This window comes from Myxine glutinosa, chromosome 1, assembly GCF_964187855.1.
Source record: "Myxine glutinosa chromosome 1, kmMyxGlut1.1, whole genome shotgun sequence".
NCBI classification, from domain to species: Eukaryota; Metazoa; Chordata; class Myxini; order Myxiniformes; family Myxinidae; genus Myxine; species Myxine glutinosa.
The window spans coordinates 299,666,375-299,686,469 of NC_136261.1; the positions used below are offsets into that span (position 1 = coordinate 299,666,375).

At 47.5% G+C, this 20,095-nt stretch overlaps 1 protein-coding gene across 3 annotated transcripts in view; it reads right to left on the reverse strand.

Moving 5' to 3' along the window:
* The window catches only part of LOC137439202 (coiled-coil and C2 domain-containing protein 1A), a 145,124-nt gene that overhangs the window by 102,897 nt on the left and 22,132 nt on the right, over positions 1 to 20,095 (reverse strand). For all 3 annotated transcript variants that reach the window (XM_068134937.2, XM_068134943.2, XM_068134955.2), the window contains 2 exons: positions 17,215 to 17,324; positions 16,989 to 17,064 (listed from right to left, as the gene is read on the reverse strand). In XM_068134937.2, coding sequence (XP_067991038.2) covers positions 16,989 to 17,064; positions 17,215 to 17,324 — 186 coding nt within the window. The remainder of the gene's footprint in view (positions 1 to 16,988; positions 17,065 to 17,214; positions 17,325 to 20,095) is intronic.

Sequence of the window (20,095 nt, forward strand, 5' to 3'; positions counted from 1 at the left end):
TAATTGGTGCCGCCATCGGTGCGCGTTAGCCGAAATCACGATAGCCGAACTGAAGAACGTATGGTAATAATTCTAATTGGTGCCAGGACCCCCAAGTTGACCACATATTTAACCTATTTTTGCCACTTTTTTACCAAGTGTTTCTACCATATAAAGAAACATTAACATATAAAGAAACATTAAAACAAGAATCACAATATGTAAATAAAAATAAAATGGTAAAAAAAAAGTACTTTTTTAAACCATTTTATTTACCTTTTGGGGACGATGAGGGGCTTAGATGGTTGGGTAGGTTCCGAGGCTTGGGTGGAGTCTTATTGACCACCCCTACGTGCCTCTAACTCATCCAGGATTGCGTCAGCTGTAGCACCAGAGAAGCCCTTCACGTCAGAGGGCTCGTCAAAGACAGAGGGCTGTGCCTCGTTGTGACGCCGTAAGAATTCGGTGATCTGGCATTGGCGGAGGGAGTTGATGTGGGCGTGATACTGCTCCTCGTAACCTGCCAGTGCCTTATTAATAAAGGAGCACCTTGCTTCGCTGTTGATTGTTAAATCTTGTTCAAAGAGGTGGCGAAGCTGGCAACCCAAGTCGATCATCTTCTTGATGTCGGCCATGGATAATCCCTCACGCCTCACATTTACACCTTCCTCATCCTCTCCCGAACTGTCCTCTTCTTGTTCCACATCATCTTCCTCAATTATTTCGTCGACAGTAACTGCAGCAGGCTGTATCATTTCTCGGACGTCCTCACCAGTAGTCTCAGCAAAACCAGCTCCAGGGATTTGGTGTGCCTCTTCCGCCGCTGCCTCTACTTCTGCCTCAACAGTCTGTGGCGTACCTGGCACAGCCACCTGGCGGTCCTCAGGGAGACCTTCCAAAATGTTACACCAGGCATGATTGATAGTGGCTGGGGTAACATTGTTCCAGCAGTCTACCATTAAGTCGATAGCCTGTTTCACATTGTCGTTTTTCCAATACCGAATCACTTTTTGTTCTGCCTCAGTATCCCATTGAACCATGTCATCGTCATCCTCACTGTCGAGCAATTGCTGGATAACGGCGGTGTCTTTAGTTGCCTGCCGCATCTTCCTAAATTGCCGTGTGGAATAGGACGCCTTCACAACTGATATGACCTCCTGATCGAGGGGCTGGATCAAGGAAGTCGTGTTTGGTGGCAAAAACTCGACCTTCACATTAGGATGCTCGGCCCTTTGAAGTGGCGAATGTCCAGGGGCATTGTCGAGGAGCAGGAGAATGTTCAACCTTGTGTTTTGGGACTTGCAAAAATCCTCAACCTCGGGAATGAATGCCTCCTTGAGCCAGTCCTGGGAAAGTTTGGCCGACATATACCCCTTCTTTGATGTCAACCAGTGCACATTTAATTTGTTCATGTTGCATCCTTTGTAGGCCCTGGGTCGTTTAGCTCGATGCACAACTGTGGGTTTAAGGCGGCATGTTCCTGACGCATTCATAACGAACAGCAGGGTGAAACGCTCCTTTATGGCCTTCCTTCCACGAACTTTGGCTGACTTGGTAGTGATAAATGTTCGCCGAGGCATTGCTTTCCAATAGAAATTGGTTTCGTCCATATTAAAAATTTGATCGGGAGTGTACTGGCCTTCATCCATAATATTTTTTAGAGATTCAGGGTACTCGCGGGCTGCAGACTTGTCCCCACTTGCCGCCTCGCCAGATATCTTAACACTTTTCACTTTATGACGGGACATGAACCTATCTACCCACCCTTTGGATGCAAGAAAGACTGGAGGTTGTTGCACACCCATCTTACGAGCCACAGCAGCATAAATGTCCTTGGCAGTGTCCATAATTTCACGAGTATCAATCGCCAAGTTTCGCTTCGCTTGCCTCTCCAGATATCGTCCGAGTAATTGTTCTGTCTTGAGGATCAATTGATTACGGCTTCGCAAAGCTTGGGCACCTGCTTCTGATGAGGCAAGATTCATATGGGCCTTGATATGGTCACGGTTTTGGTAAATACCTCGCACTGTTGACTCATTTATCCCAAATTTCTTTCCAACACTTCGCTTTGTTTCACCATTGTCGATCAACTGCACAATTTCGCATTTCTGAGCGTAAGTTAAGTTCTTCCTCTTCTTGATTTCCCTTGCAGGTGCCGCTGCATTACGCTGGGCAATGGTGGGGGGTCGGGGTCGGGGTATATCGGCCATTGTTATATCACAAAAAAAAGGTTTAGACACTGCTATTACAGTACATACAGTATTCGCTCTGAGGCGATGCGCACTTGAATGGCGCCGGGCGGACAATCACAGTGCCCCTGACGTCCTGACGTCACAACCAATCAGCACGTGAATCACCCCACGCTCGGTGATGACGTAGCACCCGGACTGTTTGATTTTTTGTTTTTTTCCCCACCATTTCCGGTGCGCTATAGCGCGTATTTGGGGTGCGATAGTCGTGTTTGTGCAGTTTTTTAGGTAGCCGCGATAGCACATAAACGCGATAGCTGAGTTCGCGATAGCCGAGGGTTGAGTGTATATTGGTTGGTCTTGTGCGTTATTCTGTCTGTCTGTTTGTCTGTATGTCAGTCGCCTACAGGTCACAATTTTCAACCGATCTTGACGAAACTTAACCAAATGGTAGAGGTAGTCATAAGCAAGAAGCCTATTGTTTTGGGGGTCAAAAGGTTAATAGGTCAACATAGGCCAAAGGTCACCAACTTTGTCAAATTTCTAAAATCCTCAATTTTCATCCAATTGACTTGAAATTTGAATAGGATTTTCATATCAGCTAACCGAATTCAACCACCAATTATTTTTGAGGTCATCATAGGCCAACAACTTATTTTAGGGATTTCACAAGTATCGTACTATGCACGACATATGTTTTTTTGTTGTTGTTTTTTTGCTTTTAAGTGAGGGAATAGTAATGCGGCATTCTTATCTTGTGCATTTTTGTCTTGTAAAGGAAAGGGAAACACTTGTGCATTCCATGAAGTTATCCAAAAAAACAACAAAACAAGAGAATGGTTGGAACAGGGAACAACAGTTATGATTAGATGAAAGGGGGGAAAGATATTTTAAATTTCTGTATGTGCATAAATGCAGAAAATAAAATCGATTTCACACAATGTCCTATTTTTAGCTCACCTGGAACTAAGTTCGGGGGAACTTATGTGATGTCACATCGTCAGTCAGTAAACACTTGCAACTTCTTCTCCGAAACTGCTGAAGGGATTGTGACCAAATTTGGAACAAATTATATTTGTTATGTTGTGACTAAAGTTTGTTCACAGCAGTTATTTAAAAAAAAAAAAAAAAAAAAAAAAAAAAAAAATCGCTGTCTAATGGGGTCTACCGGAGGTCAAAGTGACACTATTTCGAGGAAACTTGATGACAACCTTCATCACCCGTGATGTACCGAAGTTTGTTCATGGCACTAAGAATATCGAGGTCAAAGGGGTTATATGGGGGGGGGGGGGGGGTGGGTGGGAAATGTGGGTCCAGGTTTGACCCCCCAAAATATATATTTGCTTTCTTCTCTGAAACTACACACACAATTTCAATGAAACATTACCACAACCTTCACCACCCGGGTTGTACCAAAGTTTGTTCACGGCATTAAAAAAAAAATCTGCCCCTTTGGGGGTCTACGTTGCCCAATAAAAAAGGTATTTGCATTTTTCTCAGAAACTACATATGCAATTAAAATGAAACTTGACCACCTATGATGAGGCAAAGACTGTTCACTGCATTAAAAAAAAAATTGGGGTTTAAGGTAGTCTATGGGAAGGGGGAAGGTTTGCCCCCCCAAAATAGGTATTTTACTTGTTTCTTTGATTAAAGTCTTATGATTACGTTAGCATGATTCTGTTTAAAATATTCCACGATACGGTTTAAAATACTGTTGCAGTTTTGAGTTTGTCCAATAAAGGTCAAATTTCCCCCTCATAGTTTAGTCACACTACAACATGTAGCCTCGCGATAGTTCAGTTATTTCTTCGTATGTGTGAGAATAGTCCTTTTCCTGTGTTGGTTTTGCGTTGAGTAGAATAATGAGAGTAGGATCCTCCATTGCCTTATGCCGCCTCCATTGCCTTATGCCGCCTCCATTGCCTTATGCCGCCTCCATTGCCTTATGCCGCCTCCATTGCCTTATGCCGCCTCCATTGCCTTATGCCGCCTCCATTGCCTTATGCCGCCTCCATTGCCTTATGCCGCCTCCATTGCCTTATGCCGCCTTTGGCTTTTCGGCGCGAATTAACACGAGGCAGGCCTGGCAAATCGAGGCAAGACCGAATGAGGGCGGCGGAGAAGCTGACGGTAAGCGCGAGTCGACAATCAGGGCTCGAAGGGAGTGGCTGTGGCAATGCGTCACAGGGTGTGGTTGCAACATTCGAGAGGGCTAAGGGCGTGGCAATAAAACCCGTTGCGCGAAGCCCCCACCAGCAGTTCGGGTCAGTTAGCAGTTCTGCGAAGGGGTGAGCTTGCAAGTTATTAAAGTCCTGTGAGTGAGCAGTTCTGCAAAGGGAGGCACTTCACTAAGTCCTGTGAGAGTTGAGTGTTGTGCAAGAGAGAAGACGCGCATGAACTAAGTTATAAGCACTCTTACCAAATTGGATGCTCGGTTGAGCTTGAGGCCGAGCCTCTATTGGGTTACGTGAGTGATAGCGCGCCGGCAACTAAACACGCTGGGGAAAACCGTCAAGCCGGCGAGAGACGCATACATTTCCCTCCTGCCTCATCTGCCCTTTGTTCGAGAGACGCGCTACAGAGATCCCTTCCACCACCTGCTTGCCTTCATCGTGGGACTACTGTGACCGTGGAGAGCCACGCCGGGCAAAGCCGTTCCTGGACGACCAAGGCAGCGTGTGAACATCCTGCCTGCATTTCCCCTTTGTGAGTGTGATCGGGCCCGTGTCTGGTGTTAATATAAGACTGCTTAAGGCTGCTCTGTGTCTCTCTGCTTTCTACCGACTTGTACATACTTGTGTAGATAATAATTAAATCGTATTCTTCCTTTATTCGACCGTCTTGTGTTTTCCATCATTGACTAAGCGTGGTGCGAATAGAACCGCTCGAATCGGGTTCCAATACTAACGGTAACTGCACGGACCACGTGGTACGCAATCCGCTCGGTGTACCCAATTTGCACGTGGCTCGTGCGAGGCTTGATTCCCGCTTCCGCGGCGGTGCAGGTATTTAGGTACGTGCGAGACTTGTCCCGAAACCCGACCTTGCGTTTGCCCGGGAGGGGCGTTTCAAGTCTCGGTTACGCCGGCCAAGAAAGAACAGGGGGCTTAATCTCCCCTTGGTAAGGGTAGGAAGGGCGGCGGAAAACCATAACATTTGGTAGTCAGGAGTGGGGATTTGGAACCCTGGACAAAATTTTGGACACCGAATTGTACATATTGGCCATAACATTTGGTGTCGGGGAGTGAGATTGGACCGGGAGTGCGCTTCACGCACTCGAAATTACGAGCGGACGAAATTTAGTATTTAAATCCAAAATTTTATATTCGTACCATGGCTAGCCAAAGCGGTCGAATGCCGGTGGGGGTAGAAGATGAGGTAGAGGTAAAATTAATGACTCAGGGCCCAGAGAGACAGTTGGTAGTGGAGGAAGCAAAAAAGGGTGCGGCACCTGGTAAAGACAATGGCGGCGCCTCGCATGTGGCGGAGAGAGCCGGGCCCGCAGTGCCAATGGACTGGGGCCTTTTTATGGCACAAATGAGAACATACATGGCAGAGTCAAAATGCGACAATAATACAGACTTGGCATTTAATATGGAATATTTTTTTTGCCGGGGTGAACTTACTTTTCAAGATGTCTTAGAACCAAAAGTTCATTGGAATTATGTTGAAATTATTCTAGATTTTGTTAATGTGACCTTCAAAAGAAACAAAAACCACATTTGACATTTCGAAACAAATAAATTGATCCTTGAAAGTGATGTAAACTGATATCGAACTCAATTCATGGACAGTACTGTGTTAAACTTCTGTAAGTTTTCCAGAAGTATCTCTTTATTTTGCGCATTAGCCAATTTTTTTTTTAACAAAAACAAAAGTTAAATTATGACTGGGATTACAGACAGTAAAATTACAGTTCAGTATTTCGTGTAACCCCCACAAGCATTCAGGAGAGCACGTGCACGTTGAGGCATGCTGTTCACGAGATTTGCCAAGGTTTGGACAGGAATCGCTTGCCATGTAGTGACAATAGCCTGCTGCAATTCATGCACAGAGGTCGGCTGCTGGTCCAAGTGGTCGATTTGACGCGTTAATTCTGCCCACAAGTTCTCTATCGGATTCATATCCGGGGACATGGCAGGCTACTCCATATGCTCGACACCATGGTCAACAAGAAAGTGTTGGATCATGCGAGCACGATGAGGCCGTGCATTGTCATCTTGGAAGACAAAGTTTCCTCGAAAGGCTGCACGAGCAAATGGAAGCAATGTTTCTTCCAGAATGGCCCTGTACTTGAACTGGTTCAGGTTTCCATTCAGAACAAGCAGGTTAGTTTTGCCCCCTGCATGAAAAGCAGCCCAAACGGTCACCCCACCACCTCCAGCTTGGACTCTTGGCACTATACAATCTTTGTTGTAGGCTTCATGCACTTGTTTGCGCACTCGGACGCTGCCATCTTGACGATAGACCAGAAATCTAGACTCGTCACTGAAGATCACGTGATTCTAGTGTCCTGGCTGCCATTGACGGTGCTCTCTGGCCCACTGCAATCGGCGCTGGCGGTGTTGTCTGGTCAGGCGCGGCTTTCTCAGGGGACGCCTGGCACGATAGCCTGCTTGAACCAGTCGTTGGTTGACTAGCCTTCTGGATACAGGCACATTTGTCAGTTGCTGCTACTCAGCCCTAAGCCGATTAGCTGACTTGGTACGGCCATTGCGGACTAACCGGTGCAGCTGGTGATCATCCCTCCTTGTGGTTCTGCGGGGACGTCCTGGCCTCGGTATTGGAGTAGGGACACCCCTCTGAGCATTTCGTTTCAGGATCGTTGACACCTGACCTTGAGTGATGCCATACTGCTGAGCAATAGCACGCTGTTTCATGCCGTAATTTCGTAAAGCCAACACTCCATGACAAACAGCATTGTCAAATTGACGGACCATCTCCAGAGGAAGCGGCAATAACTTTTGGAGACGTGCAGCAGTTGTTTTCCACTAATACATAACACAACAACCCTTGTATACCCGACTGTGAAGCCAATCATCAAATGCACCTGTCCGTACATTTTGCCACGCCACCTGTGATATAATCCTGTTGTTGACTTCTTGCTGCGACAGACAATCAGTGACATGGTTCTTTCAACAAATAAATCACCAAAGTGTAAAATAATCTCACCAGATTGATATACTGAGTTAAGAAAGTAAACCCAAGTCAAGAAAAAAAAAATATTCCATATTAAATGCCAAGTCTGTAAAAAGAGTGAAGAAATGAAAGAAATGAGGGACGAAGCAAGGTGTAACATGGAGAGGTTGGAAAGCAAAATGGACACCCAGAGAGGCGAAGCAAGGTGTGAAATGGAAAAATTGATAACAGCGTCAAAGAGGGACATGAAAAAAGCGGGGGAGGACATTAGGCGCAGGTTGAGCGAGGAGGTCTGAATGGTGCGCGACGAGGTGACGTGGTGTGAGGAACGCGTGAAGAGCGAGGTAGAGCAGAGCACAGCTCAATTGACGGGGGCTATAGAAATCGCGACGCGGGGTGTAAAAGAACCGACGGTCGCCAAATTGGACAGGGAAAATTCATGCGTGCCGGCGGTCGTTGAGGTAGAAAAAGAAATAATTGGGGCCGAAGAGACAGCAGAACCGGAAAATGAATCACAGAGGGAAGAAATGGAATGCACCCAAAGTCTGCATGTACACCGTGATGCCGTGCTTGCTATCTATATATATATAAAACACAGTGTGTGTGTGTGTGTGTGTGTGTGTGTGTGTGTGTGTGTGTGTGTGTGTGTGTGTGTGTGTGTGTGTGTGTGTAATGTTACCGATAGACTCCTAAACGGAGAGGATTACGTGCTTGATATTTGGCATAGACATGGCCATTGAGCCTGGGACGAACATGGCCGAACTCAAAATATTTGACGATCCATATTTTTTATTCATATTTACCTCAGCGCATTTCAGCGCACGGAATCAACGGAATCAGAGCAGGTGGGCGCTGATTCGCTCAGAGCGATCACGTGATGACGCTATGAACGCTATGAACGCTATGACAAAAAAAATCGCTATGACGCTATGAAACGCTATGAACGATATGAACGCTATGAACGCTATGACACTATGAAAAAAAAAATCGCTATGACGCTATGAAACGCTATGAACGCTATGACGCTATGAAAAAAAAAAATCGCTCGCTTTACCAAGGGGCTCGCTCTCCCCCTGTTCCCCTCCCCTCCCCTTCCCCCTCCCCCTCTCCCTCTCCTCCCCCTCCTGGCAATGCCGGGTACTTCTGCTAGTCCCCAATAAAGGTTTACAGGGGCTGGCGAAGAAGCCGGGGAAGGAAGACGGAAGGGAAGGTGAGAAAATATGGCGCGAATGTGTTTGGCGCGAATGGGTTTTTGGCGCGCTTGGGAAAGAGACGAAACCCGGGCGGTCGCGGAAGGTCCATTGTATTGTGCGGTGTACGAGGGCGACTGGTGCTCATGAGAGAAAAGTGTGCACCGGAGCGTGAGTGTGTGCGAGAAGAGTGTGCGCCGAAGCATGTGAGAGAAAAGTGTATGACGGAATGTGCACGAGAAGAGTGCATGGAGAAAAAGTGTGCGATGATTGGGTGTGTAACAGGAGTGCACACCCGTGGGGGTTACAGACTGTGTGCGGAAAGAGTGTGTAACAGGAGTGTGTTACAGAGTGTGTTACAGAGTGTGTTACAGAGTGTGTGCAGGAGTGCACACCCGAGCGTGTTACAGTGTGTGCAGGAGTGCACACCCGAGCGTGTTACAGAAAGTGTGCAGGAGTGCACAACCGAGGGTGTTACGGAGTGTGTGAAAGGCGTGAGTGCGCCTAGGTGTGCAGGTACGAGTGAGAAGTACGAGGGAGAATGCACACCAGAGGACGTGGAAGGAGAGTGTGCTGTAGCGGAGTGTGTGGGAGGCGCGGGGACGCCTGGGTGTGCGAGTGCAGAGTGGGTCGCGAGTGGTGAGAACGCGGCTTGAGCATCGACACCGACCGGGGCAGCGTCTAGCGCGACGGATAGCCAACGTGAGCCCTCGGTGAGTTGTGTGCAGCGGGGACCGGCGGGGATCGATGCCGCGGCGGTTTCACAAGGACCGCCATGCACGACCCGTGCCGGCCCCCGCCCTCTATGGTTGGTGCCGTGACGTGGCGGTAAAGGCGAACGGCGAGGTTCAAGGGGAGGTAGGAGATTTCGGAGCCGTGCACCTTGGCGGGTGTGGTGCTCCGACCGTGCGTGGGACCACGAGGCCCCGCGCAGGGATGGAGCCCTGAACCTTGGCCCATCCATACCTCCCCCTTTGGATCGAAAATGCCGGACGGACACCCCATACAGGCGACCAACCACCCGAATGGATCGCTCGGCCTTTTGAGGCCGAGCCATGACAATGTACATCCACTTGGTGAGGCTCAAGTATAGCGGACTGATGAGGATAGTGTACCCTGCGTGGAGGAATGGTAGTTTAACCATTCCTCACATGGTCAGGGCCCATGAGCATTAGATTAGGGGGATGGCAGTGATAGGCACATGGAGGTGCCAGCCATGGTTACCTCCACGGGGCACAGGAGCTAGCCGAGGGAGGGCTAGGATAATTGTTAGGGATTTAGCAGACTGTAGAGACATGAGAGTTAAGTAGTGACATTGTACCTATAGTGGGGACGTAGGTAGTTTAGATGGTTGTTAATGACGAAGGGAGTGCATAGTGTAATGGGACGACGAGGAAGCACGAGTGTTCGGGGAAAACCAGTTAGATAGATGATTCTGTGTGTGTGAGGAATTGTTGTTGAGAATAAATGGAATTGGTTTGAGGGGTGAGAACAAAAGGTGTATGGAAAAAGGTGTGCAAGACAAAACATGTGCGAATAAGTGGTGTGGAATGCTTGTGGTGTGGAATGCTTGGTGTGGAATAAAAGGTGTGGAATGCATGGTGCAAAGGATTGAATGGGGGAAGAGTGGAACCCATTCGCGAAAGCCCGGGGGGGAGGGGGGGGGGGTAGTGTAAAGCCAGGTAGCGGGCGTAGGCAAAATTTGTATGGATATTGACACCTGTGGTGCAGGTGGTGGCCAAGTAGTGCTTTGGAGGGTGCGTGAGACTGTGGAATGGCTGGGCGTGTGGTTTAATTGGTGCGTGTGGTTATTGGGGCACTACGCCACTGGTAATTTGTCGGCCAGGTGAGGCCGCAGGTGGGCTCTGGGAACCAGTTAGGGTAGTTGTGAGTTGTTGAGTGGGACCCGAGGATCCAAAGGAAGGACCCGGGTTGCCCAATGCCAAGGTGGGCATCAGGGGGTAAAGTGCCAGGAGGGGCCTTCCCCAATTTAGGTAGTCGCAGGGGCAGGTAAGCTCGGGTGGCGACTTCTGTGGCGAAGGTGCGCAGGTAGTTGGACCTGCTAGTGGAGCCACACGACCCAGGCCCGAAATTGTGCAAGGGAGGGCACAGTATGAAAATTTGTGGGAGTGAGACCAAAATTTTGAAGAGCATCACAGGGTGGACAATGGGAATTCGGTTTTTAGAACCACATAGTTTAAAGATGGCCGATTGGCAGGGTACGACCCCGGGTAGTTTAAGAGTTAATGTCATTAGTGTAGTTAGGATGAGAGAAATCCCTTCGCGCCATCCACCGCCATTCACCAAGGAGGACGAAGCTTCACACCAAGACCAAGTGAACTGTTGAGTGGTAAAGACGCATCATGACGTAATGGGACATTGTGTTTGTTCCAATCCTTCCTTCCTGGGAGGGACTGGGAGACGAATTTGGATTAGAGGGGTATGTGGGAGACAAGACGTAGAGACGAATTTGTAAATACAAGGAAGGGCTAGAGTAGTGTAAGCCGACGTTGGGGGGTACGGACGGATAGGGACGAGCCTGTTCTGCTCGCTCTTCCGCGCCCCTCATGCTGCATTACCTTGTGTTGCTGTGTACCTTTGCGCCCTTTCCGCTTTGCTGGTCGCGCTTTGTCTCTCCCCCCACCCCCGGACCATTTTGGAGGTGGAACTGTGCAGCACCATCGACCTGTGCAGCATCTTTCTGCACCCTGCTACATCTGTGCAGCTGAACAGCGCAGAATTTGCTGCCGGATCCTTTTATTGTAACTTTGCTGCACCTGTGCAGCACTTTGCTGCCACAAACACTCGCTGCACCACATACACTCATGGACCACAAGTGTTGTGGCCTTGCACCTCTGCTGTGCAGCACCTTGCTGCAAATTCACCTTGCATCTTCAGACCACTTGTTTTGAGTGGCATGAATGTCACGCAGTCGGACCACACAAGGTTGGCCCTGCTTGGCAATGAAATAAAATGAAGCATTTTGTTGTGCATTTTTATTATGGTGTGCTAGGAACGAGAAGATTTGTAAGTTTAGTTAGCCCTGAAGAGCAGGAATGGCCTGTATGCCGGTCCGGGGGCTAGCCGGTTTGATGTATGCACACAGAAGAAGCAAGAAGCAAGATGCAAGAAGCAAGAAGCAAGCAGCAAATATGAATTTATGAGTGTGTTTTGTGCTTTGCTGTGCTTTCTCTCCCCTCCAATCTTCTCTTTCAAAAAGGACAGGTCCTGGGTCATAGAATTGTAAATAAGAGTAAGTTTTTTTGTGCTTGTATATAAAATGCTGCCCACCAGCTATGTGTTTAGTTTGACAAATTCCGGATTCGGTTAATTGTGGGCGTGATTCTGTTAGATTAGCTACTCAACGCAATAGGGGGGGACATATTTAGTGTTGTAAAACTGTCGCACCCACGGGTTAGAGTAAATGTTAGGGGGAACCACATCTATATGTCACATGTAAAAGTAAAAGTAATTTTCCAGATCATTCTCAAAACCGGTCGTTCCATTATTGTTGGGTTCGACTTGGGGACAAGTCTGATGAGGGAGAGGGGTAGTGTTGCGGTTTTGAGTTTGTACAATAAAGGTCAAATTTCCCCCTCATAGTTTAGTCACACTACAACATGTAGCCTCGCGATAGTTCAGTTATTTCTTAGTATGTGTGAGAATAGTCCTTTTCCTGTGTTCGTTTTGCGTTGAGTAGAATAATGAGAGTAGGGTCCTCCATTGCCTTATGCCGCCTCCATTGCCTTATGCCGCCTCCATTGCCTTATGCCGCCTCCATTGCCTTATGCCGCCTCCATTGCCTTATGCCGCCTCCATTGCCTTATGCCGCCTCCATTGCCTTATGCCGCCTCCATTGCCTTATGCCGCCTCCATTGCCTTATGCCGCCTCCATTGCCTTATGCCGCCTCCATTGCCTTATGCCGCCTCTATTGCCTTCTGCCGCCTTACGCCTCCTTATACCACCTTTGGCCTTTTGGCGCGAATTAACACGAGGCAGGCCTGGCAAATCGAGGCAAGACTGAATGAGGGCGGCGGAGAAGCTGACGGTAAGAGCGAGCCGCCAATCAGGGCTCGAAGGGAGTGGCTGTGGCAAAGCGTCACAGGGTGTGGTTGGAACATTCGAGAGGGCTAAGGGCGTGGCAATAAAACCCGTTGGGCGAAGCCCCCACCAGCAGTCGGGTCAGTTAGCAGTTCTGCGAAGGGGTGAGCTTGCAAGTTATTAAAGTCCTGTGAGTGAGCAGTTCTGCGAAGGGAGGCACTTGACTAAGTCCTGTCAGAGTTGAGTGTTGTACAAGAGAGAAGACGCGCATGAACGAAGTTATAAGCGCTCTTACCAAATTGGACGCTCGGTTGAGCTTGAGGCCGAGCCTCTATTGGGTTACGTGAGTGATAGCGCGCCGGCAACTAAACGCGCTGGGGAAAACCGTCAAGCCGGCGAGAGACGCGAACATTTCCCTCCTGCCTCATCTGCCCTTTGTTTGAGAGACACGCTACAGAGATCCCTTACACCACCTGCTTGCCTTCATCGCGGGACGTACTGTGACCATGGAGAGCTACGCTGGGCGAAGCCGTTCCTGGACGACCAAGGCAGCGCGTGAACATCCTGCCTGCATTTCCCCTTTGCGAGTGTGATCGGGCCCGTGTCTGGGGTTAATATAAGACTGCTTAAGGCTGCTCTGTGTCTCTCTGCTTTCTACCGACTTGTACATACATGTGTAGATAATAATTAAATCGTGTTCTTCCTTTATTCGACCATCTCGTGTTTTCCATCACTGACTAAGCATGGTACGAATAGAACCGCTCGAATCGGGTTCCAATACTAACGGTAACTGCACGGACCACGTTGTATGCAATCCGCTCGGTGTACCCAAATTGCACGTGACTCGTGCGAGGCTTGATTCCCCGCTTCCGCGGCGGCACAGGTATTTAGGTACGTGTGAGACTTGTCCCGAAACCCTCCCTTGCGTTTGCCTGGGAGGGGCATTTCAAGTCTCGGTTTTTTTTTTTTTTTTTTTTTGTATGTATACTGAATCGAGGCTCGTGAAAGAGCTAACATTTATTTCACAAACAAATCAACCAGACAAACAAAATATATAAAAAGAGGGAGCGGAAGACAAGATGGGGAGAGAAGGAGAAGCACACAAACACAACATTTGAGAGCAGGGAGATTTGTGGGAGGGAGAGGGCTTGGGGGGAGGAGGCGTGGGAAAGGGGGGGGGGGGTGGGAGAAATATAAAACACAAGGACACCAAGGACTTCCAGGACAGAAGTTGGTATTTCAAAAAAGTGGTTTTACAAGACGTGTTTCTTTCTTTAATTCATCTCCTTCGTCTCGTGTTTGATATCTGTTGTGTGCGGGATCCCGATTTAGCTACCTTATTTTATTACCGGCACGCGTTTTTCCTGTCCTTGCCCTTTTCCTGAATAAACCCTTGCATTATTTTCTGTACATACTTGAACGCAGTTTACCACCTGATTGATTTGATAGATAAGGCTGCGGGTACTTGCGCTGTTTCCCTCCATTCCGCGCGCTTAGGTGTTTTAGATTTTGGAATCCGCCATTGAGCTTCCGCCTCGGAGTTAAAGCCTCGTGATCGGCAATCACGCCAGATATTAATTTCGGCGGTTGCGCGACAATATGTTTTTCCCCATGGAGAGTTGTTTACAATGAGCCATGTCTCAATTTTTTCTATTCAGTGCTTTCGGAGATATAGAGGTGCAACGTTTTTCAGTTTTTCCAAGATGGCACCCATACCACGTGACCTATGACGTCATAATTGTGATTAAAAAATTATACAGGTGGAGTTGCACCTATGGTGAAAATTTCCTGTCAATCGGACCAACGGTTGCTGAGAAAATCATATTTATTCTGTGCGGACAAACAAACAGACAGACAGACAGACAAAGTGACTCAAATTCAATACCCTCTCCTCAGGTGAGGGTAATAAACACAAGCCTTCAGAAAAAGAAGAAAAACCACTGTTAGAGGCCATTTTTCCCCACAGAGCGGGGGTTGGCCTTTTTTGGGCACCTTGGTCCCCTTTTTGGAGCAAAGTTTTACGGCCAGATGCCCTTCCTGCCGCCAAACCTGTTAGTCGCCTCTTCCGACACACAGGGAATTACTAGTGAACTGGTACTCAATTTTTTTATTTTTTTATTTTTTGTATACAAGATCGAGGCTCGTGAAAGATCTAACATTAACCACACAAAAAGTCAAACCGACACATAAAACACAAAATAAGGGGAGCGGTAGACAAGATGGGGAGAGAGGGAAGGACACAAACACAACATTTGAGAGCAGGGACATCGAGAGAACTGTGGGAGGAAGAGGGCTTGGGGAGAGGTGGGAGAAGTATAAAACATATGGACACTGCAAGGACATCCAGGAAAGAAGTTGGAATTTCAAAAAAGTGGATCTGGGGTGAATTTGTGGTGAATTTTGATGCTGTGAATTTGCCGACCTCGGAAGGATGACAAGCTGAGTCAACCACCCTGGCGTTAATTCAGCGATCAACCGGGATTCAAACCCAGGATCCTAGGATCCCAAGCCAGCACCCGAACCGCTAAGCCAACACCAGGCTTCAAATGAAACAATTTAACCCTATCTGGGAGGGTGGGAGAGAGGGGCAAATTCCCCCCCCCCCCCCCCCATCTGCCTTCCATCTGATGATGTCTTCCAAAATTTTCTGATCAGAAAATTTCCTTTCACGACTTGATTTTCTCTGGAGCCTCACGCGAGTTTTGATATCAAATTTGCGAAAATTGCACGTACCGTTTTGGCGTTTAAAAAAGTTTTATGGTTTTATGTCCATCAAAAAACGTGATTTCTACATGGTGGGGGGGGGGGGGGGGGAGAGAAGGGTAGGGGGGTAGGGGGCACAAATAAATATATACATAAGATCGATAGATAGATAGATGGATAGAGTAGCTAGATAGGATAGACAGATAGGACAGATTATATAGAATAGACATATAGAATAGATAGACAGATAGGGACAGACAGACAGATAGGGACAGACAGACAGATAGGGACAGACAGACAGATAGGGACAGACAGACAGATAGGGACAGACAGACAGATAGGGACAGACAGACAGATAGGGACAGACAGACAGATAGGGACAGACAGACAGATAGGGACAGACAGACAGATAGGGACAGACAGACAGATAGGGACAGACAGACAGATAGGGACAGACAGACAGATAGGGACAGACAGACAGATAGGGACAGACAGACAGATAGGGACAGACAGACAGATAGGGACAGACAGACAGATAGGGACAGACAGACAGATAGGGACAGACAGACAGATAGGGACAGACAGACAGATAGGGACAGACAGACAGATAGATAGGGACAGACAGACAGATAGATAGGGACAGACAGACAGATAGGGACAGACAGACAGATAGGGACAGACAGACAGATAGGGACAGACAGACAGATAGGGACAGACAGACAGATAGGGACAGACAGACAGATAGGGACAGACAGACAGATAGGGACAGACAGACAGATAGGGACAGACAGACAGATAGGGACAGACAGACAGATAGGGACAGACAGACAGATAGGGACAGACAGACAGATAGGGACAGACAGACAGATAGGGACAGACAGACAGATAGGGACAGACAGAGACAGACAGACAGACAGATAGGGACAGACAGATAGGGACAGACAGATAGGACAGATAGGACAGACAGATAGGACAGATAGGACAGACAGATAGGACAGATAGGACAGACAGATAGGACAGACAGATAGGACAGACAGATAGGACAGACAGATAGGACAGACAGATAGGACAAACAGGACAGACAGATAGGACAAACAGGACAGACAGATGGGATAGACAGATGGGACCGACAGATGGGACAGACAGATGGGATAGACAGATGGGATAGACAGATGGGATAGACAGATGGGATAGACAGATGGGATAGACAGATGGGATAGACAGATGGGATAGACAGATGGGATAGACAGATGGGATAGACAGATGGGATAGACAGATGGGATAGACAGATGGGATAGACAGATGGGATAGACAGATGGGATAGACAGATGGGATAGACAGATGGGATAGACAGATGGGATAGACAGATGGGATAGACAGATGGGATAGACAGATGGGATCGACAGATGGGATCGACAGATGGGATCGACAGATGGGATCGACAGATAGGATAGACTATACGGATAGGAAAGACAGATAGGACAGAGAGATAGGATAGACAGATAGACAAGATAGATAAATATGACTTCTGCTGCTCAACTATGCTTCACAATTTTAAGGTTTTAAAATGTGCAAAGTTGATTCTCAGTGGAAATATGACGCATATGCAAAGTTAAATCCTTGCCTTTGGATAATTGTTATGCAGTACCAGCTCTTAAAAGGTTTAAATCTGATGTTTCAAGGAAAGAACTAAAATCAACACAAAGACAGTTGCGAAGGAATCTTAAACAGAGATGTACATACTGGGTGGCGGTGGGGGCATATTGTTGAGATCAACTGTGTCACCGCGTTCCAATGCCGCAAGCACTGCTTCAAACTGCTGTCTCCGTGGAAAAGAGGAGTTAGAAAGCATTACTATAATGAATAACAATCATCTTCCATAACCTGAGATAGCACTTCCAATTACAATCTGCAAATGCAGCATTACTTTTCCATCAAACATAGAGAAACACGGTTAATGAAGCCTAACCTTGCTGATGGCGAGGTAATCACGAGCAGCTTTTAGATCTCCCTGACACTTTGCAGCAACAGCTGCGGAGTGATATTCATTCATCCTTTTTGTGCAGACAACCTTCACATCTATACACACACACACACATCAGAATTTCAGAACATTAAGGTTAGAACTCCCATCAAGAGCGAGTACCACAGAACAGAAACACTTGAGGGGTTCAGCAAAAACCAAATCCACAGGCTGGACAAAAACATACCTTCGAAATCAGAACATAAGAGATGTAAAAAATTGAAATGATTAAATAATTCAACACATCAATTGGTAGTTTTTAGAAAAAAAATTTTTGTAAATAAAACACGGTGTAATGGTTAGAGTGTCCGTTCTGAGTCTGTGAGGTCTGTGGTTCACACATTGGCCCAGTCATATCAAAGACTTAACAAATGGTACGTGCTGCTTCCTTGCTTGATGTTCTGCATTTAAAAGTTTAAGATCGTGGACAACCTCAATAGATTGGCATCCATGGGAAGGACGAAATTCCTCCTTAGGAAAAGCCCGGCTGAGTGCGGTGAGAAAGGCGGCACCATTACTGTGACGTCGTTGATACCCAGAGTGCCCTGGGAAGTGCCAGCGCTTCCTCCAAGCTCAGTGGCTGTTTGTCTCATCAAACAGTCTTGTGTTGTCTCGTGTATTCATCGATATATCCATATATGTGAGATGTATTGTGTGGCAGCTCCACGATGACCCTTAATACTGTGAAAATAAATACATGTAAATAAAATCCAAAAACACCCCCAATTGCTATGACGATCGCATAAGTAATGGCATAGAAAACAAAAAAAAAATGTGGAAAAATATATATAAATAAAAACAAAAGCATGTAGAGCTACATTCAAAGTACAATGCCCCCGTGCCAAATAAATAAATAACATATCATCCAGCGCGCAACATTACTGGGGAGATGCCGCCATGTAGCACATCGAGACGGAAATGGGAGTAGCGTTGTACAATTAATTGATTGATTATTGTACAACGCTCTGATATGTTGTGCACCCGTGTGTACCCTGGTTTAGAATAGGTACACCGTATCCCTGCGTGTCGTAAGAGGCGACTAAAAGGGTTGGCGTCAGGAAGGGCATCCGGCCATAAAACATTGCCTCAAAAAGGGAACCATGCCAATTACATTTACATATGGGCAGGTTACACGAAGTACCACGTGGGGTCCTCACCCCCTCTCGTCAAAACTCATTCCATTGAGCTGGCAAGGTTGGAAATCACTCCATTTATGACGACGAAACGTCTGATGCCCCACATGGAGATCGGTTTCTGAGGTTTGGGACATGGAATGTAGGGACAATGACAGGGACATCAGGAGAAATGGTGGAAGTATTGGTCAGAAGAAGAGTGGACATATGTTGTGTGCAGGAGACGAGATGGAAGGGAAGTGGTGTGAGAATGGTGAAGGGTAGGCAGGGACAGAAATACAAGTTTGTGTGGCAAGGGTGCCCAGAGGGTGTGCATGGTGTTGGTGTCCTGTTTTCTGAGGAGTTTGTAGACAGTGTGGTGAGTGTGACTAGAGTGAGTGAAAGGTTGATGATGGTGAAAATGATGATTGGAAAGCTCTTGGTGAACGTCATCTCATGATATGCTCCACAGGTCGGTCGGAGCGATGAACAGAGGGACGATTTCTGATGTGCGATAGTGAAGTTGATGGAAAACGTGAAAGATGATGAAGTTGTTGTGGTAGGAGACCTGAATGGACATGTGGGAAGGAGTAGAGACGGTTTGGAGGGAGTTCATGGGGGTTGCGGATATGGTGTGAGAAATGGAGATGGTGAAAGGATTTTGGAGTTTGCTGATGGAGCTGGTTTGTTGATTTGTAATACTCAGTTCCAGAAAGAGGATAATAAGCTTGTTACATACACGTCAGGTGGATCGATGACAACCGTTGACTACCTGATGGTGCGTAGGCGAGATAGGGGGCACCTCCGGGACACAAAGGTGATCCCGGGGGAGGAGGCTGTTTCACAGCATCACTTGGTCGTCTGTGACATAAGGGTGAAAGGTGTGAGGAGAGCTCGGCAGGTGAAGAACCAACCGAGAATGAAGGTGTGGGGGTTGAAAGAGGTGACAGTGAGGGAGGCATTAAAAGAGAGGCTAAGTATGGTGGAGGATGATGTGGTTGAGCTTGAAAGTGGTTGGATGTCAATGAAAGATAGTCTGTTGGGAGCCGTTGGTGAGGTATGTGGATGGACAAAAGGACCACCGAGGCACTCGGAAACATGGTGGTGGGATGATGAAGTTGGAAAGAGGACTGACGAGAAGAGGAAGGAGTTCAAGGAGTGGCAGAAGGCGAAGGGTACGGGGGCAGAAAAGGCAGAGCATGAAAGTTATAAGGCAGCCAAGAAGGCTGCAAAGAAAGAGGCAGCAAAGGCACAGGAGGCATGTAGGAAAATGTTCGGAGAACGCTTGGATTCAGAAGAGGGTCAGAGAGCGGTATTCAGGATTGCAAAGCAGATAGCGAAAGAGGTGCGATGTGATGGGGGTGAGTTGCTTGAAGGATGAAGTGGGACAAACCGTTGTGGACCCAGATGGAATTAAAGGAAGATGGAAGAGATATATGGAAATGCTGTTGAATGCAGAGAATTAATGGGACAGAAACATCGAGTCACCCAGTTTTAGGACCGGCAGAGAAGATAACTGAGAAGGAAGTTGAGGAAGCGATAAAAGCAATGAAGAGTAGAAAGGCAAGTTGTGGGAGATATGTTGAAGGCAGCAGGAAGTTGGGGTGTGAAGATAATGACAGTGATCTGTAATCTGGTGGTGAAAGAAGGCCGCATTCCAGTGGATTGGGAACCGAGTACTCTCGTCCCTCCATACAAGGGGAAAGGTGATCCTC